The following is a 24,057-nucleotide window of genomic DNA, read 5'->3' on the forward strand; positions in this document are numbered from 1 at the left end:
CTTTATTAGAATGGAATATTCTGGTTGTTCACATCTATGCCTCGTAGAGGTGCTGTTGTTGTAACTTCATAGCTGTTTCTGACCTTCAAATGCATGAAAGGGTAAATTTACAGATTCTGTGTGGCATTTATCTCTCAAATCCCCAGCACTCATAAACTGAAATGCAGATACATCTCTGCAAAGCAGTTTGTTTGTATCTGTTAGTTTTGCTTCCTTCTTTGACTTTTTCTGATCAGTTTCTACAGTATTTTATGAACATAAAAGCCCAAGTATATCCAAACCCAGGATTTCCTTTGTATGGTTCCATATCAAATAGTTTGTTGATAGAATGATGTTTATATTTTAGTAAAATCTTTCACCTATATTGCTTAACCAATAGGGCTTTATGGCATAAGTGTCTTTCTTGGGCAAGTTACTTTTGTTATGCAAAGAAGAACTAGAAGAACTGCATTCTATTTTTTTAAACCTTTAAAATCCATGTACTGATTTTATTTTGGCTTTAATTTATTATTTTCTTTAAACTGAGTTTTCCTTGTTCTTGTGTAGAGAGAAAGAACATACATAGGAACGTTTTAATTACCACGTCTATCTCAGTCATTATTTTATGCTAAACTTCTTACCTCATGTTTTTCCTTATTTGTTTATTCCTTAGTTGCTCCATCTCATCTCAGCCCATCTTATGTGAGATATTCCTTGCAACTGATTGTTCCATGCAAAGGGACATCTGATTCTCTGTGTTTAAATTTTTGCTCTTGAGACCTTAAACAAGTTCTAATATAGAGTCCATTAAAAAGTTGTACTTTCATTTTATAAAATGAGCACTAGTTTCGCTATTCACTCCCACTTTCATTAGTACAAATGACCAGCTCTCTGTTTCTCACCATGAATTAAGTAGCAAATCTCATTAGCTGCAACATCACTTGATTTTTTTTCACAGAATTGTTTTAAAATCTAGCTGAACTTAGACATGGCATCATCGCCCACAGATTTTGAAACTCTGATAGTTACATATAATGAAAATACAAAAACGTATTTTGACATTGTCTGCTCTCTGTTGATGCTGAATTCGCTTAGAGGAGTACTTTGTCTAGAAAGCATTGAATATGTGTTTTATGTAACCTTTTCTATTAGGTCATTCAGGATCCAGTTTTGCACCTTTACAGGAGGCAGGTGAGCAGCTAAGCTGCAGAACTGCATGATCAGACAATAGGAAGCTTAAGCTGCCTGTGTGTTGTTCAGTGTACAGACTGCTTTGTGTCACCTGCCAGTGTAAGAGTAATGAGCTATGGACAAATTTCTAGGGGCATTTATACATTTATGTATGTTAGGTCTTCTCATCAATGCCTTAGCTAAACAAACTATGGCCTTTGAAATGACAGAAGAGTGCAGACATGAGGTAAAAGGCCGGTGAAAGATGAAATAAATATTTTACAAAATATTATCTCATTTTTGAAAAAAAGTAGCTTTTCTGTTTGTCAACCCTGCCTGGTACTTGAGTAGTGCCAGCAAGTGTATAATCCAGAACTGAAATGCAGTTCGAGCATTTAGTTCTGCTTTATGTGCCAAGCTCATTGTTGTGATTCAGATATTCCCATGTATTGATAAAATATATGGGAGGATACTAGAAGACTTTAGAAGATTAAGGGATAGACATACCTGGTTCGGCCAGACACGTTTTGGTTGTTTTGCAGCCTTATGCGTTTCACACTGTAAAAAAACACCATATGTTGAAGGAGTAATTTTATTACTGTAGTCAAAAATCGTACTTATTTTATAGCATTCAGTGTGCTGCTTTTACCACTGGGTTGCCTCTCCAGGGAATTGGTTATACGAGTGTATCTCAACACTCAGTACAAATTCTACAAAGAATGCACATCAATCAAGCAAGCATTCACAGCAGTTCTCTGGTTTGCTGCCTGAGACTGTCATGTAGTTAGTCCCTGCTGGTTTGTATGTACTAAACGCCATTAACCCCGAATGGTTACCATTTTAAATTATTAATGCTTGCGATATATTTGTAATAATTTTGGTGTTATCGTGGAAGAGGGAAACCATTTAGATTTATAATCTCACTACTGTACTCATTTGAAAAAATGTCTTGTGCTGAAGTCTAATTTATGGTTCTAATAAAGTAGTATTCACCTCTGCTTATGCCAGAAGAACACTGAATTCTTGCCTCCTGTGAGTTTCTTCTTAGTATCACAGAGCACAAATTTAAATGTCTTTTTATGTGCTGGAGACAGATTTATGGGAAGACAGATGGGTTGCTTTCTTTCAGGCTAAGTAGAGACACTATGGAGCTTAAGAGAAGGTACTCTGTGATCTGTTATAGTATCCAGTGAGTGCCCAATGCTAACTTCTGGTATCTTCCGTCCATTCAACCTACTCAACTTTTTTTATCATGAGAAACACAACTTGAGAGTACTCTGCTATCATAAAAGATGTTTTTTCTCCTTTCCTGTTGAAGATGAAATCTGATGAAGTTTAGAATGATTTAACTGTATGATTCCAAGTGGAAACAGTGTTTCAGACATTAGATGAAATTGAGGCCTTGACCTAGAAAGGAATTTTTTTATAGTATGTGCTAAAGTTTAAAGGTGCACTCAAGGTACATTAAAAACTTCTGACAAATAGTGGGGAAATCAAGTGAATGTGTGCCTTCAGTGGTGGATAGAAAAAGATGCCATCTCTTTGTAAATGGCATGTTCGGTCTTGAAGCAAAATGGTACAGGGCTTAAGAGAAATTTAAGTGGAATAAAAAGTGTTCTAGGTTTAAAAACTCCCACGCTCCCGCAACCCATTGCATTCTACATGGTTACTGTATCCAGCCTTGTAAAGAACTACTTCAAATGCTGATGTAAAAAATTTGCTTTTGGTAAATTTCTGCTTCAGGATGAACAGTAATTTCAACCATGTAATTCTAACAAAATGCTTTGCAGAGTAAGTTAAAAGCAATGGCTTCCAAAGGATCGGCAAGTGTCATCACAGAAGACATGCTAAAAGGCCAAGACTCGTTGACAACAGACACGGGACAGCCCGTTCAGCCTGAAGAAATAGCTGGTGCTACTGGAGCGGAGCAAATGGAGAAGGAAGAAGATCTCCCACAACAGGCAGATGATCTCTCTTTCAGTCTGGATGAACTAAATGTCACATCATCACCTGAGTCCTCCACTGTTTGTCCAAATCAAGACTATAATTTAGTGAATTCTCTACTAAATCTCACTAAAAGTCCCGTGAGTTGTGGTTTTTTTTGTTGTTCTGTTTAATGTGATTAAGTGAAATAGTTTGGATGCTGCACACACTTGCATGCATGAAGTGGGCAGAGGAAGTGAATATACATGTATGTACACACTGTATTTTAACTATAAAAAGTAAAGCGAGGTTTGCTTTGCAGGCAGTTTTTGTAAATTGTCAATTTTCTTTGCCAGTTCAGCTTCAAGTAAAATATTCTTTTAGAAAATTAACATTAAGTCTGTTGTTGGCAATGCAGGTGTTTTTTGAGCAATTTGTATAGGAGGTTGCATGTTTCACAGACAAGCTGCAGAGGATAATCATTAGGTTAAACATACCACAAGAGAATATTTTAAAAACTACTTTCAATTGTACTGACTTAACCAAACCCACTTTTTTTTTTTTTTTGTAAAGGCACTGGGCTATCTGTAGGGGTTTGATTTCTTCTAAAAACAGCTGCTGTATGTCTTACCCAGCTCCATTCTCAAATTCATACTCAGATTCTTTCAGAAAACTTAGGGGAGGGTTGGGTAAGCCTGTAATTGCTACAGTAGCATTGAGAGCAGAAAACCGAATCTACCGGTGTACCTTATTATAGTTAAGTGATAGTTTACATTGTCTGATATCTTGGTTTTAAGCTGACCTACAGCACTAGTTCTGTCAGCCTGAAGGCTGCAGTTGCATTCTTAGTATTTGATTTGGATTCAGATGATTCTTTATTTTGTACTGTAGAAATCCAATAGAAATAAATTGTAATCAGTGGAAAGGCAACAAAAATAAATGCATTCAGTCACTGTGGGGGAATGGAGAGGTGTTATGTGGGAGATGTTTGCTTCTTGATTTCAAGTGAGCTTCATTCACCCTCTGACTAATTCTTCCATGCCCTTCTGCCAGGACGGCCGGATAGCAGTGAAGGCCTGTGAAGGCCTCATGCTTTTGGTGAGTTTGCCAGAACCAGCAGCTGCCAAGTGCCTGACTCAAAGCACTTGTTTATGTGAATTGTTGACAGACAGGCTGGCTACCCTCTACAAAGCCCTGCCTCAGTCACTGGATCCCTTAGACATTGAAACAGTGGAGGCAATTAACTGGGGGTAAGAATTTTATTTTTGTATTTAATACCCAAGGTGACTTTACACCCCTCCCTGAAAAAAATTTTCTGTAGGTAGATAAGATGTATAAAATATTCACACATCCATGGTAAAGTCTCAAGAGCCGAGCCAAGATCCCAGCGGCAGCATAGTGGTATGACTTTGGGCGTCCAGTGTACACGTGATTTCTGACACGGGGCCAGGTTTGGCTGCCAACCCCTTGCAGAGATTCCTCACGGGGCAGGTTTTTCCACTGAATTGCATTAGCAATTTGTAGTGGTGTAGCTGTGATATTGGCTACAAATTATTTTCTTGTTCAGAAGTTCAGGATTTAGGAAACATAACCTTTTCACTGTACACAGCGAACACTGTAAGCTGCTGCAGGAGTCAGGAAGGGTGTCTTTGATAACAGGCTGTTGTTGCAAAATTTTTGCAGTAAAAAAGAAGAAGGAAAGAGTTACTGCATAACTCACTGGCATGAAGCAAGAGATACATGCCCGTTATCCTAACTGCTTGCATGTTAGATTCCTAAACCATTTCTCTTCCCCACACTGCCTTCATTATGAATTGCTTGTGATCTGATAGTGCTGAGACAAAAAGTAGTTATATGCAAAATATCTATGAAAATTTCTGGTGGTTGGAGTTTGAAGTTAGAAGGGGGAAAAAAAAAACAACTTTGAGTAGTGAGATGAATAATTATTGGATTGCTTTGCCAAATAAAATGGTGAATTAGTTATTCTGTAGAGCGTTTAAATTGGGATACATTTTTTTCCTGAAAGATACAATCTAGCTCAGGTACACAGTGTGGCTTTGGTGGACTTGAGAGTAGAGAAGAACAATTGCCTTCATTTTATAGTTCTCTGACTACAGGACTTATTGATTCAGTTTCTGTGGTCTGTGTTTCCTGGGAGAGTAGTCTAGGTGATCAGTTTTCCCTTCTGACTCAAAAAATACTTCACTGGAGTTGTTCTGCTGTACATACCGTGTATCCTTCAGAACGCCACTGAAAACCTGTGTAATAATAGCATTGCCAGATTAGTAGAGACTGGCAGAAAAGCTATTTTAATGTTCCCTTCATTGCAAGTAGATCATTAATTATTCTGTTAAGTTCAGTAAAAATAAAGACCAAGGTACTTCAATTACTTGTTGACTAAATAAGTATTTTCCCCTGTGTTCCCTAGTTTGGATTCCTATAGCCACAAGGAAGATGCATCTGCTTTTCCAGGGAAAAGAGCATTGATTTCGTTTCTTTCATGGTTTGACTACTGTGATCAACTCATCAAAGAAGCACAAAAGGTTTGAAATGTTTACAGATGATACAAATATATTCAGCAAATACGTAATTCCGGTTGTTTCTTAGCTTCTGAGTTTGAGACAAACCATTTTGTACTTCTGTTTCAGACTGCTGCTGTTGCTATGGCAAAAGCTGTGCGGGAGCGATTTTTCATTGATGTTATGGAACCCCAGCTGATGCAAACGTGAGTAGCATCCTACCAGACACAGCGGAACAGAATCTGAATCAAGCTGTTTTATTTTCAGCTGAAGTCCACTGCATATCTGACATGAAATTCTTTGTTCAGTTCAGAGATCGGAATCCTCACATCAACTGCGCTATTGCATCGCATTGTGCGTCAAGTGACTTCAGATGTCCTGCTGCAGGAAACAGTTTATTTTATACTTGGAGAACACAGAGAGCCAGAAACTTTGACAGACATCAACAGACATCCATTGCGACACAGGTTAATTGAACACTGTGATCATATTTCAGACGAGGTGAGAAGTGGTAATGATACAAAAATGTCTGCTGGCCAGTTCTGTCTTGCATAGAGTCCGTAAAACCACCACTGTGAAGTCTTTTCGTATTGTGTCAGCTAATTTGTTTTGCCAAGGAAGAGAGTTCTGACTGCTGGCCCTACAAATTCCCTCCAGAAAATGAAAGTCAAGCTGTTTTTTCCAGCCAGCACATTGTTCCCATTAATACAGATCCTTTGCTAAATTTGCTTGCCCCCTATGCATACGTAGTTGGGCTTGCACATCTTTAAGATAGGGCAAAATTGGTTTCTGTAATTGCATTTTAATTCGTGCTTTGTTATATGTTGCACTGCTGTTATTTTCCATGTTGTATCGTTTCTGTCAGCACATAGGCTATAGTTATAAGCATTATTTTTTAGATAAAGTAACTGTGGTCAGAGAAAAAACAAAGCCAATTAAAAAATGATATAATAACTTTAAGCACTTTATACATAGTAAACATTGTTAAAATAATTGACTTAGTAAAATCACTCCTCAGGAGCTGCATGTTTCATTTTTTCCATGAAACAACCTCCACCCTCTACTTTTTCAAACAGAAACAAGCTTGCCTGAAATACAGATCTATGCCTTCACATATCCATTTTTTATATTGTGCTTACCTGCTTACCCTGTCAAAATTAGTTATCTGTATAAACCAGTTGATCTTTGCAAAGCTAAGAACTCTAAAACTGTCTTTAAAAACTGTCTCTGTATTGCTTAAAGTCAGTATTCTTTTAAAAGCCTACATAATATCCTGTGTGAAAATCTTAGCCTATAGTTCTAGTCACAATATCCCAGTTTTACTTCATTTTATTCTGGGTATTTATTACTAACTTTAAGTCCTGTTCTGTGTTTCACTTTCACACTGATAACCATCTTCCAGCATGGATCTGATTGTAATCTGGAAAGATGAGTTGTAAGTCCTCTGGAGTTCTTTGTATTGTTATTTTGGCAGATTTTAGAACAATTTTTGTTTTACAGGGAAAAAAATATGTCCATATATTCATTTTCAAATGTGTGTGACCTCTTCATCCGTTTTTATAACACAGTTAGCATAACTATTTCCTAATTTTTCTTAGGATTCTTGCTTCCTTCCGTAATGTAAATAAGCAATTGCAATGTTCTAGGACGTACAAACCAGCTGTAAGGCAAAAAGCGTAAGGCAGCAATGCATCCGTTTATTGAATTTTTGCATTTTACGTTGCAGATCAGCATCATGACTTTACGAATGTTTGAGCACCTTTTGCAAAAACCCAATGAGCACATTCTTTATAATCTGGTCCTGAGAAATTTAGAAGAAAGAAACTATATGGAATACAAGCCTCTCTGTCAAGAAGATAAAGACGTGGTAGAGAACGGACAGATTGCAGGAGCAGTGTAAGTTTCTTTTTTAAGGGAAGTTTTCACAACAGCTAACTTGGGTCCTTATTTTTAGAACAGAACAGGGTTTTTTCTTTTCAGTAAGTGAGCATAGATAGCACTTTGAGTGCTCTATGTATTAATCCATATCCGTAAAGCAATGCAGAAATTATTATATCAGCAATTTAGGGAAATTTTTAGAACAGTAACAGAAAAGCTGAAATTGTAAAAAGCCTCTTTCCAGAACAATAGGCACTCAAAAGTCTTCATATATCAATTTACTTACACATCTGCCTAGCTTAAGGCTATGCATATTTGTATTGTTTGCAATGAGATTATTCTTGAAGTCAGCCACTTAGGTGTCTTGCTTACATTTACGTTCTTGAATTATTTTTTTTATGGAAGAACTTTTCTGGGATACTTTACATAAACTCCTTTTAAATACCCTATGTAACTCTTGTAACTCTTTTTTTTTAATGGTGAAAGGGTAGGGACTACTCACACCAGCTATTTTAGCCATCTTAATTTAGGTATTTCTGAGTCATCTGAAATAATCTAACAATTTCCTGGAGTATAACACTCTCTCACACGTAAAAAATGTGGCTAAAGAGTTTAAGTGATTTAATGCAGTGATTTTGTACAAGTCAAAAATGTCTACTCTGTTGTTCAGATCAAGAAGTTGTGATTTTTCTTCAAAACAAGGTTTGTTGGGTACTTGTAAAGGTTGGTATTTCTGCATATTAATTAGATAAAAAGATGTGCATGTGATAGTGTTCTGGAAAACAACCTAGTTGTTCAGAGAAGAAAAACAGAAACCATGCCCTTTGACCTGGAGATTTTCCTGCTTTCCATAACAGTTTGTGAATGATTATGTTTTTGTCTAATACAATCTCACAGAGACCTAGAGGAAGATCCGTTATTTACTGATCTGTCTCCAGATAACACACTGTCAACTCAAGAGTGGCTGAGTGCTTCTCCACCTGTCAGTCCAGAACATCCAAAAAATGATGGGAAGACTGAAGTTCATAAAATTGTAAATAGGTAAGTTGAAACAAACACTTAAAGAAATCTCTGAATGTGTGGGTGTCTGCACATACTGTGCAAATCAAGTGTACTCTGTAATGGATGTTATTCTGTGCCAGCTGGTAAAATGACTCCACAGAAGGAAACTATGTGGCATTTTATCAGAAAGTTACTCCTGAAAAATTAGAGCTTATACTAAGTAAAAATAATTCAACATAAATGAGAAAAATAGAAGACATTCACAGCCAATAGTCTAGCTGAATACTCAGAATTTATGATGAAAGCCTTATTGATTACAAAACTTTCTTTTCTAAAAAATATTTCCTATACTTAAACTGCTGTTACAGAACTTGACCTTCCTGGAGAAGTCTGGGGAGTCTTGTCATAAATATTTTAGGGGGAAAAACCCTTCAAACTTCCTGATGTTCCTTAAACTCATATATGAAAGTAAGTAATTGCCATGCTAGAGATAACCTTCTGTTCCCTGAAAATCAAGGGGCATCTCTGTCACCTGTAACATAGCTCTGTGCATGTTAGACATACTACAAATTGGATATCACAAAGGGGACAGGTTCTGCTCTAAGCAATTTAGTGATGGTAATTCTCTTAGCAGCTAATACTAGGAATACATGGCAGCAAAGCAGCATGGGTATTCCAGGGCTGACCTATCTACTTACCCAGAAATAATCAAAGGTGTTAGCCAAAGGAAGCAAACAGCCTGAGGATAGTCAGCACAGAACAGCACGCAGTCGCTTCTTGCCCTCTTTCCCCCAGTATTGCTATATATATTTTATGGAGGACATGGTTTGGAGCAAAGATGAAAAGAACGCTCTCCTAAATTCACCTCCTGTAATCTCCATCAGTGAATAGAAATGTTTTCAGGATTTGCGGTGTTTTGCAAATTTGCATTTTTTCAGATAAGATGAACTCCATATGAGAAGTCAGCTACTACATATTTCTGCATGTAAATCTTCCAGGAACCTCCAGCAGTTCTTAGGGTGTGAAGAAGCCTGAAACTGAGTTTTATGTTCCTGTCCAGAAATTTTAGGATTTTATATTTATTTTTTAAAGACAGTTCCTCTCTAATAAGACTTAGAATTTTCTGATGCTTTTTAGGTCAGACACTGGTGAAATAATAAGGACATACAGTATTTGCACTACATACCTGGCAAGGGCAATGATACTTGTAACTGGGACATTTATATGCTAATATTCCTGTATGTTCATAGATGTTCCATTTTTTTACCACAACAAATAAAACAGCCTTTGCAGTAGGTTAAGATGAATTTTAACTGTAATTCTCCTCCTCTTTTGATTCATTTATTCCCCAGTAAGTTTTCCATATGTTCTAGTAAGATGGAGCCTCACCTTCAGCAAATACTTGACCTGGTTATGAATATTCCTTTTCATCTCCATTCTGTCTGCTAATTCTCAGAAAATGCTTCCACTGAGGTTTTTACCTCTAGCGCTAGATACAAAAGCTCTGAAGTATATGTCTTGTTATTACAAACAGTAGTTAGAATAGACATGCTTAAATAGATTTTGTATTCTTGGTTCTTCACATAAAGTTACGGTAGATGCTGTGGATTAATTGGCCAGACAATTCAGTACTGTGTACAGTGTTACAGATGATGAGAAAGTATTGATCTGGTGCTCCATGGATTACAGATACTCATTAATGTACTTTTTTTTTCTGTCCAGTTTTCTCTGTCTTGTACCTGATGAAGCTAAGTCATCATACCACGTGGAGGGTACAGGTTATGATACTTACCTCAGAGATGCCCACAGACAAGTAAGTCAGTGAAGTCTTCCTTAGTCCTTGAGACTTTGAAATGCTTATGAGAATATACAAACGGTTCTATAAATAGTCCTACTAAATGTATCTTTTGGTAATGGAAGATGGGAAAATTCAATTTTTACTTTCTAATGAAAACTTACCTTTGGAGAACTTCTGACGGTGAATCCACCTTGTATTACTCTAGCGGGAATAGCAGATGACATTAAATGCATTAATATTCATATAACAAATACACTGAGAGAAAATCTGAACTGCAGATAGATTCTTAATTTGCTTTTGCATTTATCTGCATTCTCTTGGAGAATTGCCTGCCAAGCTGTTTGAAAGGACTAAAGGGAAATTAAAATGCTGCATAAGAGTTATGCAATCTGGGACTTTAAAAATAAAGGCTCATCACAGGGAATGCACAGCCTAAGGCATTCAGGTTTGAAGCTGGGAATTTTGGTAGGTAGGGAAAGCTTTATGATTTGCTGTTTGGAAATAAATGCGGGTTTTGTTTTTACAAACATAAGCTAAACTTTCCTTGGTCAGAGGACAATCACGGTTCATTTGCAGCTTTCTTGCTGAAGCCCCATCAATCTTCTAGAATAGAAAAATTTATGCAAAGGAGTAGAGTAACTGAGAGTGCTATTTTTAGTAGGTACTTCAAAAATTCCATAACCTTTGAATTATGATATCAGCAGTTGAAGATGGGAAGCTTGGATTTCTGTATTTATTATATTACTTCATCTGTAGTCTCCCTTGAAAAGAAAGGGAATAGAAAATAGAGAATGAGGAAACGAAGGTTGATGTAAAATTCCCTTACATTCTATTCTTGGATGCCAGAAAACACATATCATCCTTGTATTTCTTTCGTGCCTTGGGGAAAAGAGTATTCTGGGAGTTATTAGAGAACAGAATTGGTTTCTGTCACTTCCTGACAACGATATGGCCACTCTTAAAATATTTCCCCCCTAAGAATAGCCCTGCCTATTGCTGTTATTACATCCAAATAGCTGTTCTGCTTCCATATTTCTATTCCTGGAAGTCTGCACAAAGAGGTAAGCTACATGCAGTGAAGAATTTCTGAGTCTGTTTTGTCTCTCTTCTGCTACTGTTTATTCCTGTGTTCCTTATTTTCACTGCTGTAACCTGTGTTCCTTTCACGGTATAATTCCTTGAAAGTGAGACATCAGGCAGCCCACAGCAAATCAGAGACACAGGCTAAGGAAGACTGTTACGGGTGATAGGAAACAAAGAGAGGGAAGAGGAAGCCCTGAAGTACCTTTTCCATTTTTATCTCCTGCATATACACGTGCCTTTCCTGTCCTGGGAATTCGGGAGCAATATAGCTTGGATAGCAAGATAAGCTACACATAATACAGTGAAAGTGTGGTAACGTACTGACGACAAGAATGTATATTGAATGCAGTTCCTGCTTTAGAAGAACCTGATCAGGATGTGTATTGCTTGCTTTGCTCTGTGTTTTGTCCCCAGCTGCTTTTTGGGAGCTCTGTTCTCCACACGTTGTGTTTTTGAAACTATCCTGATAGCGTGAATGTTAAGAAGAAAATGAGGTGCCTGCATAGAAACTGATCATGTTTATTTTAGAATGACTGTTCCTTTTGGGCTTAGATTTTTCATGTCGCTACAGATTATGGTTTTAAGGCATATGAACTATTAAAAGGAAAGCAATGGTTTCCATGGAGGTTTGAATCTTTTTTCCTTAATACTTTGTTCTAGTTCCGGGATTATTGTGTCATCTGCTTGCGGTGGGAATGGCCTGGATCTCCCAGATCTTTGGAAAAGTGCAATTTAGAAGCATCATTTTTTGAAGGACATTTCTTGAAAGTCCTGTTTGAAAGAATGGGCAGGATTCTTGATCAGGTAAGGAAAAGCAGGTTATAAATTCCATTTCTGACACTTTCATCACTACTAAAGGGCTCATCTCCAACGTCCCGTGGATTCCCATCACTCAGATGTCTATTATAGCATCATATTGTGTGATGTCCCATGTCCTTGGTGCAGGTCTCTGTAGATTGCAGGACGTTACAGTGATCAGCGTTCTTGACCTAACAAAAGCAGATCACAAAAACTGTCTTATCTTTGTTACCCACTTTTTGTGTAAATGTTTTCTTGACCAGAAATATAATTTAAATTAATGAGTAAGACAAGAATAACATTTAAATAAAAGAAGAGGGTAAGATAGTATCTTAGGAATCCTTCAGTATGAGCATCACTGATTCTGTTATCATTTCCTAGCGTTTATACTTAGAAAACATGTACATTTTTTCAGTAAATGAAATACTGTACAGCTCCTTTATGCCATATCTCAGTGAACTTCAATCTGAAGTCATGTTCTGGAAGCAAGTTTACGTCACTGTGTAAGATGAAGAGAGCTTACTGTATCACTGCTAATATTTCCCCCATTTTTTCACAGTTAGGAAAAATTGTTATCAGTGCATGGAAAGATTGAAGGTATCTTTTTCCATCTGCAGTATGAAATAGGGTTTTTTCCCCATTTGATTATCTTCAAATAATAAAAGTATTGCTACCAAGGGCAAACAAATGGGATATAATCTGACTGGCTCCTTGTTCTGAAAAGGAGGTGTGACATGTCAGAGCCGCATTAGTACAAAGGAATTTAAAGAAAGTTAATTGTCCTGATGTCTGTTTGTTTCTGTATATAGCCAGCCTGCATGACCTTTCTGGGGAGAAGTGATGGCTCAGGGAGGTGAAAAGGAGGTTGCTCAGTGTGAAAACTTAGTGTTTCTTTGCCTTCTTTAAGTTAGTCAAGTCAATGTTGTTGCTTTAGATCAAGAAGACAGCTTTTCTTGCCAGTGAAAATGAGCCCTGAAAGTCTAGATTACCCTCCCTGTAATACCAGCTGGAGTTGCTACAGATGCAGTAGTACCAGTTTCAGAAGTTTGTACAAGTCTTTTCTGTTTTGCATGTGGAGCTATTTACAGGATAAACAATTAGCTGCGGTAGTGCCAGATTCCCTGATTGTAAGCAGGACAAGAGCCATTTGAACATATGTCAGGAAGCCAGTAGTAGCCTCTAGGTCAGCTCTGTGAGCGTTCAGGGGAGAAGGATGTTTGAGAGTAGCAACACTGGTAATTCAGAAGTCAGAAAAGAAGCTGAATACTTCCATTGCTATGTTGTGTATTCTCAGGGTTTCGCTTCCATGTTCTGCACACTTCACTAGCTGAAATGGTTACAGATTAGAATCATGAGTAAAACTGGGCATAATCAGCTCTTAGGAAAAATAAGCCTCACGCATATGAAAACCTTGTCTGAGCAGTGACACAGAAACTACAAAAAGTAAAGAACGCAAATTTCATCCCTGGAGAAACACTGGAGTGTTAGTTACGTACGATTACAACAAAAGTAGCATCTGGCATGAAAGCACAGTGCCCGTTTTGATATACTACCTGTCAGAATGACATATATCTGAGTTAGTCAAGCAAGGTGTTACGATCTGTGGTGTCAAAAATTGTTCTTGACTCCAGAAGAATTAAAATAAACTGCCTGAATCAGACAGAAGGGGTAAATTCTTATTATATCATACCGAATCCTGTCCTAAAAACCAAACTAGAATTCCTAGGGGTTATTCACAGTGAAACACATAAATCACATAGAAGATAAAACAAAACCCCAAATGACAAAACCTGGGCGCTGTCAATGACAAATTTGTCATAACGGGTGCTAGTGTCCAGACAAAGTGAAAAATGTTGAAAAGCCTTTAGCGGGGACACAGTACTACTTACAGATTGTGTTCAATGTCTTTTTCACTTTGTCACAATACTATAGGTAGTTCTTGTGTTTATATCAGTTTTATCACTAGAAATCAGAAAGCTCTGCAGAGGTGGTAGGTATCATTTCCCTCGTTAGTTTCTGACAGGAGATAGCTGATGCACACAAGTGAAGTAACTTGTTTCAAGGCTGTTCAAATCCGGTACCGCATCTGTCAGACAGTATCTCTGTCCTCCTGTTAATATTATGCCTCTATGGAACTGTTCCCTAAGAATTTTGTAAGAACTTCCTGAACTAGAAATATTGCTGGTTTTAACCTTTTTAGTTAGAGAGAATTTTTTTAGGATGTTATCTGATATAAGTCTGTCTAACTGAGTCTGCTGACATATGGACAGAAATTAAAGCTCTGTGCAAAGAAACAGCTTTCCTTAATTCTCTCAATTAGTTAGAATCACAGCAGCAATCTGTCTGAACAATGCAGCACGTGTTACTTTTTTCCTTCTCGTGAACACCAGATGATGCTTATAGCTTCAAAGCTTATGAACTGACTGACTCAGACAACTCTAAACACCTTCTACAGTTCAGCTAGGTAGACAGTGGGAATGGGTTTATGTAAGGAATTTTTGTCTCTGTCTGCAGAGTAACTTTTCTACAATAACTCAAAATGCAGTGATCTCTTTTACCTGTAACACCTCTGGTCCAGGGTCTGAAAGCTTCATTTGTTAGAAGATTGGGATGAATCTGTTGCTGGAATATCAAGTACTGAAGTAGCTGCTACTGACTGGGAGAAATATGTGCTTTCACTTTAAAAGATCAATAAGACAACTCCCTTTGCAGTGCATCAGTGAGTGGTAATGAATTCAGGAACAAGGTACCTAAATATTAGTTAGGTGTCCACATCTAGTCAGTGGAAATTTTGTCAGAACAGCCCTGGTAGTCTCTGGAGCTGTTAGACTGAAAAGCAAGTAGGAGTCTCTTTTAGTGCGAAGTGAATCACCATCACAGCTTCCTTGACTGTATTGACTGAAAACTTGACTCAGTTGCCTGAACTGAGGTGTCTGTTGCCATTTTTGTGATCCCCAAGATATTCCCGCAAGCTTGTGCTTACAGCACAGGTCTTGCAGAATCCACCCTCTGTGGAACCATCAAGACACCAGTAGATACTCTTGAGTATCTGAGATGGCACAAGATGTTTGTGTGCAGGCAAGTGATCACGTGTCAGATCTCTGGTGAGGAGGCTAAATATATCTGTCTTAATCTGAAGCTGAATTCTCCCAAATCTTACAGTCTGGAAAAGGGAATAATCTGTTCTCTGATCCTGCAGTGAGATGCTAACTTGAGAGCATAAAGATGATAATTTGAGGCCATGAAATCATCCCCTTCTAAATGTGTTTATGCCACTGAGGATGTTACTGCCAATATGCAAAGAGGTTGAATGAGGGCCCTGTAATCCACTTCAGGTAAAATCAAAAAGGTTAAGTTAAACAACTGGGTGTTGGTAACATCTTCAGACTGCCATAGGGGTGTGCCAAGGGAACGTCTGTCCATCTCTTGTCAACTCAGTCTGTTCCACCACTGAATAGATGGAAAGAAATTCCACTGGTTTGAAAATTTTCAGCTGAATTAAAATGTCAGCTTGTTATTGCCATGATGAGAAAATCAAAGATGGAAAAAAAGTAGTTGGAACATAAAGCAGCTTCTACTTTATGGAAATGAGTTTCTCACTGGAATGGTAAAATCCTTTAAGCTAGGCACTGTCTTTTTTTCCTAGGAAGTTAGGTACTATTTTTTTCCTTATGACTGATTAGTGTCTTCCAGCATCTGACAGCGTTACCTCTCCCATTTAGTTGATTTGGGGAAAGGAAGTAGAGAAGAAGCTCAGAATTTGATGTTGCTTTCCCAGCTTAGGACTGTCTCATCTCCCGTAGCATGCTGCCACAAGACGACCAGGCCTTCTGCAACAGTTCTTTCCAAGAAAAAAGAAAGTAGAGGAGAAATACCATATTAGCCATAAACATGGATTTTTCTCTCTGTTTCCTGAGCTTCTGTACTTTACAGTTATCCAGGAGAGGCAAGCAGATATTTAATCTAGGCTGATTCTATGCTATTTGTTTGGCTACTGAGCTGAAGAAGTGTTTTACAGGAAGAGGGCTTCTCCTGCAATAAAAAAGTGTGCAAAAGCTTCAAGTGGTTGTAGCAGTTACACAGATAATAAAATCTAATACATAACCATCATATTCACATCACTCCTGTTGTGGAAAGCAGAGGGTTTGGGTCTGTCTTTTATTTAACTTGTTATCTTTATATATTCATGACCCTGTAGATAAGGTTCTAGTAGTTAAATAAACACTGGCTGGATGAAAAGAAGCCAGCATGAAAATAACTAAGCACTGTGTTTTCCTTTTTTTTGCAGCCCTATGATGTAAATTTGCAGGTTACATCAGTGTTGTCCAAACTGTCCTTGTTTCCCCATCCTCATATACATGAATACCTTTTGGATCCTTATGTAAACCTAGCTTCTGGCTGCAGGTCTCTCTTCTCTGTTATTGTCAGGGTGAGTAAACGCACAGTTGATATTTACATATGGCTATGCAGCAGTGATATATTTAGTAACTTTGTAGTTATTGGTAGTAGTTGCTGGCTAGTTTAAGTGGGCAAATGGCTCTCGCTGAAAGTAGATACTTATGCTCTCAATTTGAATCAAGATTTTGGGTTTTCTACCAAAAACATTGGAAAAAGTGTTTCTGTGTCCTCATGTCTTCAAAATTATTTACTTAGTTTCATTGTATAGATCAAAACATTCCCTGGGGCAATGACGTTGCTTTAAACTGGGCTAGGTCACACTGTTGTCGCTTGCAGGCAAGGTCAGGTAGTGCTGTAAGAACAGGCCAAATATGGGTTTGCACCTCGATGCGAAGGAGATGGCTTTGACTCGCACACAAGCAAAGGGCACTCCTGAGTACCCTGTGCCTGGGTGTGTATCTCTGCTCAGCCTCTTTTTTTTTTTCCCTGATGAAGGCTGTTCTTGACAGTGAAGTCCTGGATTTTTCGCAAGCCCCCTGGGTTTCCCTCGCTGATTCCATCTCTCCCTGCCAGACCTGCATCCTCGAAGGGCTGGCTGGGTGCCTGCCACACTGCAGCCTTCTCAGTCAGAGATCCCTCGCCTACCCCACGCACCGGCTGTTATTAAGCTGGTCAGCAGCCTGTTAATGGTGCTTGCCCAATACCGACGAAGGGCTTAGCTCTCTTTTTCCCAGTAGCCCTCCCCATTTCAAAATGTAATCTTCACTCTCTCTCCCCGTGTGCTTTCCCTAAATCCAGGAATTTACTGATCAGTTGCCTGCATCAACATTTACTAAGACAAATTGATCATTGACATAATTAAGTAATGCCATTTGTGGCAACAGCAAGTAAGGCTTAAGACTTCCTCTCCTTTTGTATCTCTTGACTTTCTGTGCCCAGTCACCCTTTCGGGGGGCAGAGCAGGTACTTTGCACGTGGTTCTGGGTGTCTGTGGGGGTGCTGAGCTGGCTCTGCAGCCAGGGCACCGAAGGCTGTCGTTTAGCCTTGCTGCCTGCCAGGCACTCTGCAAAGGTGTTAGGTTTGTGTGTTGATGGCATCGTGCTTTACAGGTTGTTGGGGACCTCATGGTTAGGATCCAGCGCATCCCAGATTTCACTCCCAAACTTCTGCTGGTCAGAAAACGCCTGCTGGGCTTGGAGCCGGAAGGGCCCATGTGAGTAAATACATTGCATGTTCTCCAAGACCCGTGGCTGGTTTTTGTGTGTGCCAGTCCTGATTCTCTGCTGATTTTTTTTTCTCTTTCTCAGCATTGACCACATGACGTTACTAGAGGGCGTGATTGTGCTGGAAGAATTCTGCAAAGAGCTGGCAGCAATTGCATTCGTGAAGTATCATGCCTCATCTACACCATAAGCAGCCTTGATGAGTAGCCAGGCTGTAAAACCACCTAGCCTGTTTCTGTCGAAAAGACTATTGACAACACCCAGACAAGAAGAGGTGGTGCCTCCTGGCAAAGTGTCAGCTGACATTTGGCAGAGTTGGAAGACAAGTTGCTTTCACCAGATGTTGATGCTGCAAGAGAGAGGGATTCAGAGGGACTGAGAATATGACTGAAGGCATTTTGGGAGAAACCGATGGATAGCGTTTCTAGCCACTGTGTGAAGAGCTGCAAAAGCCGCATGAAGAACCACAGACATCAGGCCTTGGTTATCCTGTTATAAAGACAATGCTCAGAGAATTGGGTCTTTTGTATGTTCTGGGGCTCACATGCACCAATTTGCTTTTTGTGACCATATTACTTTTAAAAAGCAAATTAATTTTATAACATTTTTATGTCTTAGTTCTTTTTCTTTTCAGTTGGATATGTGAAAGGAAATCACAACTATAGTTGCAGTGTATGTTATTAAAAATCGAGAGGTTCAAAAAAATCCATGAATCTATCTACAGTGGGATATATTGATGGGGGATCATTTTTGGTTTGGTGAATCTTAAAGACAACTCTGAGCTTGACTCCCCAGTGGATTGCTCCAAGAGATATACCAGTATAAAATCAGTGCTAATGGAATTAATCCTGATTCAGCATCACATCCATAACAAATATATCTGAAGTGTACATGTTTCTAGCATGTTTGTCTCCATCATTCCAAGTGGTTGCTCTTCAGGTTATCCGTGTAACTGATTTGCTTCAGGTTTTTGCATGTGAACTCTAGTTGCTTGACTCATGTCACCTTTACAGGGAAGTTAATGATAGGTCATTAGTAGTTGTTGCTAAAACAGTATTTTTAATTTCTTTAAAATTGGTATTTAGCCTGAATTGGTTTAAGAATCTTTTGTGCCTTAACAATTAGCAGCATAAACTTTCTGTCATTTTTAGAAATGTTTTAGTTGCTTATCTAGCCATAGCAGTAGTGCCCAGCAAAAGATTGACTGATGCCAATTCAGTTAAAGTGTTTGTACCATCCATAGGACCAAAACTTATGCCTACCTTTGACAGTACTAGGGTGCAGAAATGTCTCTCAGCAAATGTTTTTCAATATGGATGCTGTCAGTCAGGGCAGGCACTTGCATTGCAAGTGGAGGGCCATCCACACTTCAGCGTGCTTTGCTTCTAGTTCTCCAGCGTGATGGCAGCCTGCACGTCAGTTCTGGCCGCTCACTGCCACGCGTGCCCTGGCAGGTTCGGGTGGCTCTGCTTTAACCTTCAGGTCACACCGAGTGACTTGGATGAGAGACCTCTCCTGCTCTCCGCACAGGTGTGTAGTACCTCTTTCCCCTCCTATGAACGTAACAGCGTAGGCGGCAAGGTAGAGTTTAGCTCCTTGTGTCTACATTGTATGTCTCTGTTTGTCCCTCCTACTATCCTGTTTGCACAGCTCATGCCCATTTCAGATGTGGTTGCTTATAGGCAAATATGGACTAATCTACTCTCATGAGGATTCTTCTGTATTTACCTGACTGTACCTAGAATGAGAGTCTGCTCTGAACCCATGCCTTTTGAGGTCATTTGTTTTTTGGGTATTTTTTTATAATATTTATGGAACCTGGACGTTGAAAGGCCTTTTAAGTTAGCAGGTTAATTAGTGTCACAGTTACTGGGCTAAATTTATTTGTCACAATGGTGAAGAGGGTCCTGCTGTAAAAGCTTCCAGTACAGGTTCAGCTGGAGAGAGCAGTTCTGGAGCTGGGGAAACATTTTGGCAAGTAAAGCCTGGATTCACTGGCTGCCTATGCTGGGAGGCTTTTGTACAGAGCATTGCATTTATCTGGCAAACAAAAGCATGTTTTACTTCTTCACCTTTTTTCGCTCAATTTAGCCCCAAAGTGATTTCAGGTCCAAGTAGCATAGTAGGATAAAGTTTAAAAAATGACACTTCTTTCATTTTTGCTCTTTAGAAACATACCTTGAAAGTAGCAAATAATTTTTATTGATATGTATTGCAGTCAGTCCATATTAGAAGCTTTATTAATGTAACATACCTGACGCATAGTTTAGAACATGTAAATGTCTATGCAGTGTGATCTTTAATACATGCATTTGTTATAAATAAGGTCCCAATTCAGCAAACCAGTTAAACATAAGCTTAATTTCAAGACTTTTATTCCTAAATCACAATCTCTTACATGAACAAAGTTAAGCTGTTGAGCACAGATGCTGATGCTTTACTGAATTTGGGTCTTTGCCAGTTTTGCGTGAGCTTAACTACTTTTTCCTCAAATTTTCTATTTTCATTATTTATTTTTTTAAATTGTATGTTCCAGAATACTTCTAATGTCCCAGTTTCAGTGGAAAGTGGAAGTGATAATGCTACTATAAATGAAAGTGAGAGAAACTTTAAACAAAACTTGCAACAGCATTCCAAGTAATATAACAATTTATAAAGCCATTCAAGAGATGCCTGATCCCAACTGAAAACATTAACATCACCTCTGGTGCTGTTGTCATCGTTGTTGTCACTGATACCTGAGCTCATTACACGCTAAGGAATTGTATCAGTCCGCTTCTGGAAGGGCTGCGGCAACCTCTGTGGTATTTTAATGCAAAAGAGTCTGCCGAGCTGCAGACACAATTCCTTTGTGCTTGTCCATGAGAAAAATGAGTAGATCTAACTACGAGCACTCTTAAATTCAGGATATAATTGTTTGGTCTCCAGCAACATTGGTGATGTTCTTGCAAACCGAATGTTATTTAGTTGATAAATTTATAAGACGTAGATCCATTCTAATAGAAGTGAAGCAACCCTTGAAGTTGCTTTAGCCTAAGCTGTTTTTGTGAGTGCTGCCTACAGACCTTGATTACCATACATGATGACGCTGACCTTTATTTTTGTAAAAGTGATTTAATCTTCCTCGAGACATGGAGCTCATTTAGTTATTTTTTTGTGGTGATACTTTTCATGCACTTTTTTTTCCCCCCAAAAAAAAGTTAGGAGTTCGTTCAGGTCTATGTTTCCACCTTTCCAATCTATGCATGTTGTTGAGGTGCCCATTTTGTTTCTGTGTGCGTGTGTTTGTATGTGGTTATTTATTACCCAGAGATGGACACCTGAGAAAATATATGGCCTGAAGTTCACAGCATACGCAGGTCCTCCAGATGTCAGTGGGAAATGCAGGTGCTTATCACTACAGAAAATACAGCCTCTAGTATTAGATTGAAATACTTGAGAGGTAATATTAGAGTAATTTTTTATTTCATAAAGCAGATCCAAACCACATTTTAACTCTGATGCACATGTGTGTAAATAAACACATTTTTTTACTTCTTTTTCCATTATAGTATGTATTTGATTTAGACTCTGATATAGAAAGTTTTGTAATAAGCCATGTGCTAGCTCTGGTAGAACAAGTTTGTCCTTAGTTTCTCATATGACTGTACTAGTCCTGGTATTCAGATCCTGTCTGTGTAATGTTCTTACTATGTATTTGTCTGTGCAATATAAAAGCTGTGATTTGATACACAGCTTGAGTCTGGTTGTACATCACCTATGTATATATATGCATATATATATATATATAAGGACCAGAATCCCGAGCTTGCTTACACTACAATTAGTGTAAAGATTGGTGCACGTGATTTTACAGGGCACAAGTAAGCACGGAATGGCTTTGTTAAATGCATGGTAATTTCTACCATAACCTGCTGTGTAATTTCACAGGTGACACTTTATTATTGCTATTTGTTTTGCTAAAAGAACTAGTAAACCGAAGTGCTAGGTAAAATTGAAGGATTATGTAGTAGACTCAGAGCTACATGGAAAATCCTTATCTGATATTGCATATCGTAGAGGGTTTTCAAACCATGACCCTTAGTACTTTCTGTGCCCTGTAAAATAGTGTAACTATATAAAATATACACTCCTTGTTTTGCCTCCTGCCTTGTTTACATTAAACAGAGGATATTCAGTAAAATTTTTCTATTAAACTTTGTGTAGGTCACTTACTGGCAGCATTGCCAAGATTTCACAGGTGTGGGATTTCCAGTGAGGAATTGCTGAAACAGCCATGTTACCAGACATATAATATTGAGTTTTATGAAGGAGGTTGTGTTAAAATCCAACTTTTTTGTGCTAAAAAATGCATGGAGGATTAAAGGGGATATTCTCAAAATAAATAAATTTCCATGAAGCGACTGCTTCTGTTATTACAGAATCTGTAATAAGTTTTGTATGGATGACCTTGGCTAGAAAGTGTTTTAACATTTGACATCATGCTCCTGAAGTCCTGACATTTTTTACTACATCCTGAAGTCCTTTCATTTATTTTGAGTCTGTCACTGCAGCATCTTCTGGAATAAGCCTGTTTCTGTACCGTACTGTGCTATACTGTGCAGGGCTTGGAGAGCATCAGCGTACTGCTGCCCATGAAAATGAAGCTGAGGGAAATGGCCAGGATGGAGTCGTCCTGAACACAGACTAACGTCTGCTCTTCCTGAGAGCCCTCATATCTGTCAAGGCTGCAGCTGGTCAAGACCTTGGTTTTCTATTGCATTTGAGTGTAGAGTGCGTCAGTCACAGCATTAGTTTATTGAATTGCGTACAGGCGTCATGTACGTGAATAAGCATCATTTCTTACGTCCGGGCCTTTGAGGAAGGCTTTTTTACCCAGGGTTTTATATATGTTTATATATATTTTAGAATTGTATTTGTTGGGTATTTTTTCTTAGTTACTCATCTTGTTTTGATGTCCTTCAAGTTTTCATCAGCATTTTAAAAATCTCATTGCTCTGTAAGATCCCCTCTGAGGGCTACACTTGGATGTTAAGTTGTTTCTCCTCAGTATTTAACAGCTGCAGGTGCTCTTGTATCTTCAACAAGAAGACAGCTACAGCAAGATAATACACTTGACAGCTTTTTTTATAGCTCTCAGCATCCTTCCCCCATCCTCTTGGGTCTCAGAGACTGTCGTCTCCCACCCCAGGTCATATATTTGCTGTGCCTGCGTGAGGCATTTAGAGATTTAGGGACACATTGCTTCCTCAGGCAGTGAGGAAGTTGTATCAAAATTGCACATTTTATATCTTCTTGTATTTTTCTCTTACTTTGATATCCTTGAAGTGACTGCATTGTTGAAGCATGATAATCTTAGGGCACTTGCATTCTGATGCGAGATTTTGGGGCTGTACACCTTGTTGGAAAGAAACCAGAGTATTAGTGTGAGGTCTCTACTTCATATTCATTAACTCAGTTCTCAGTCAAAGCTCCCAATGTAGATACAAGTAGCGCAGGACCTACTGAATTTCTTAACCTTTAAATATTAACAGAACTGGTGCTGTCAAAGCCTCAAGGGTTTTGCTAGTTTGGTATGTGATCCAATTGGATTAAAGTGGATTAATGCTCAGAGAAGTGAATCTGTCACAACTTGTATGAGCCCTTTCGGCCTAAACCCATATGTTCCTGGCGCATCCTTTATCAGCCAAGGTTCCCTTTGAAGGATGAGAAAGAGAACTGAAGAGCAATTTAGGAATCAAGTGAAGCATATGGTGGGTTAAAGTTTTCAGGTGTCATAAGCTTCCTGGGAATGCCAAAAAGGAAAGTGTGAAAAGTTAAATTTTACAGGCTTGGACCGGTTGCTGGCATTGCCTCTGGAGGCAGATCTGTGAGGATAAAAAGATGCGTCTTGGAATGTGGTATCTCACCAGGCTATTTAAATTGCCCTTGCTAGGATGGTATATATATTCTGAACTATGTTTTATTAAATTCCTGCTGGTTATTACAATAATGCTGCTGGTGGTATAAAATCCGCTGGAATAGCGCTGTGGAACTGACAACTTTGTCAGTGTCTTGTAACTTTGATGAAGTAGATACGTCTTGCTGCCTTTGCCTTTCTGCTCTGCAGCATCATAATTCAGTAGGGGTTTGTATGGCATCCCCTCCCTCTGGTAAAACATTTTATGTACTGAAAAATATGGAAACACGTGAAAGGAAGGATCCTGTTATAGTGCGAGGCTGTAGGAACGTGAAGAAGTGTATTCTTAACCAGCTTCATTTTCGGAAAAGGTGAGCCTCATTGTAC

The 24,057-nt window shown here is 38.6% G+C and overlaps 1 protein-coding gene across 3 annotated transcripts in view; it reads left to right on the forward strand.

Annotated features, from left to right (window-relative positions):
- Positions 1-22,253, forward strand: part of FHIP2A (FHF complex subunit HOOK interacting protein 2A) — a 36,043-nt gene extending 13,790 nt beyond the window's left edge. For 2 of the 3 annotated variants that reach the window (XM_075108025.1, XM_075108028.1), the window contains exons 6-18: positions 1,132-1,170; positions 2,940-3,233; positions 4,126-4,322; positions 5,501-5,615; positions 5,721-5,797; positions 5,900-6,092; positions 7,318-7,487; positions 8,367-8,510; positions 10,194-10,284; positions 12,013-12,156; positions 16,439-16,579; positions 17,658-17,761; positions 17,856-22,253. In XM_075108025.1, coding sequence (XP_074964126.1) covers positions 1,132-1,170; positions 2,940-3,233; positions 4,126-4,322; positions 5,501-5,615; positions 5,721-5,797; positions 5,900-6,092; positions 7,318-7,487; positions 8,367-8,510; positions 10,194-10,284; positions 12,013-12,156; positions 16,439-16,579; positions 17,658-17,761; positions 17,856-17,961 — 1,815 coding nt within the window. In that variant the 3' untranslated portion in view covers positions 17,962-22,253. The remainder of the gene's footprint in view (positions 1-1,131; positions 1,171-2,939; positions 3,234-4,125; positions 4,323-5,500; positions 5,616-5,720; positions 5,798-5,899; positions 6,093-7,317; positions 7,488-8,366; positions 8,511-10,193; positions 10,285-12,012; positions 12,157-16,438; positions 16,580-17,657; positions 17,762-17,855) is intronic. The other variant, XM_075108026.1, reaches the window with a different exon arrangement.
- The last annotated feature ends 1,804 nt before the right edge of the window (positions 22,254-24,057 follow it).

The sequence above is a fragment of the Phalacrocorax aristotelis genome, chromosome 12 (assembly GCF_949628215.1).
Source record: "Phalacrocorax aristotelis chromosome 12, bGulAri2.1, whole genome shotgun sequence".
In the NCBI taxonomy this organism is placed as follows: domain Eukaryota; kingdom Metazoa; phylum Chordata; class Aves; order Suliformes; family Phalacrocoracidae; genus Phalacrocorax; species Phalacrocorax aristotelis.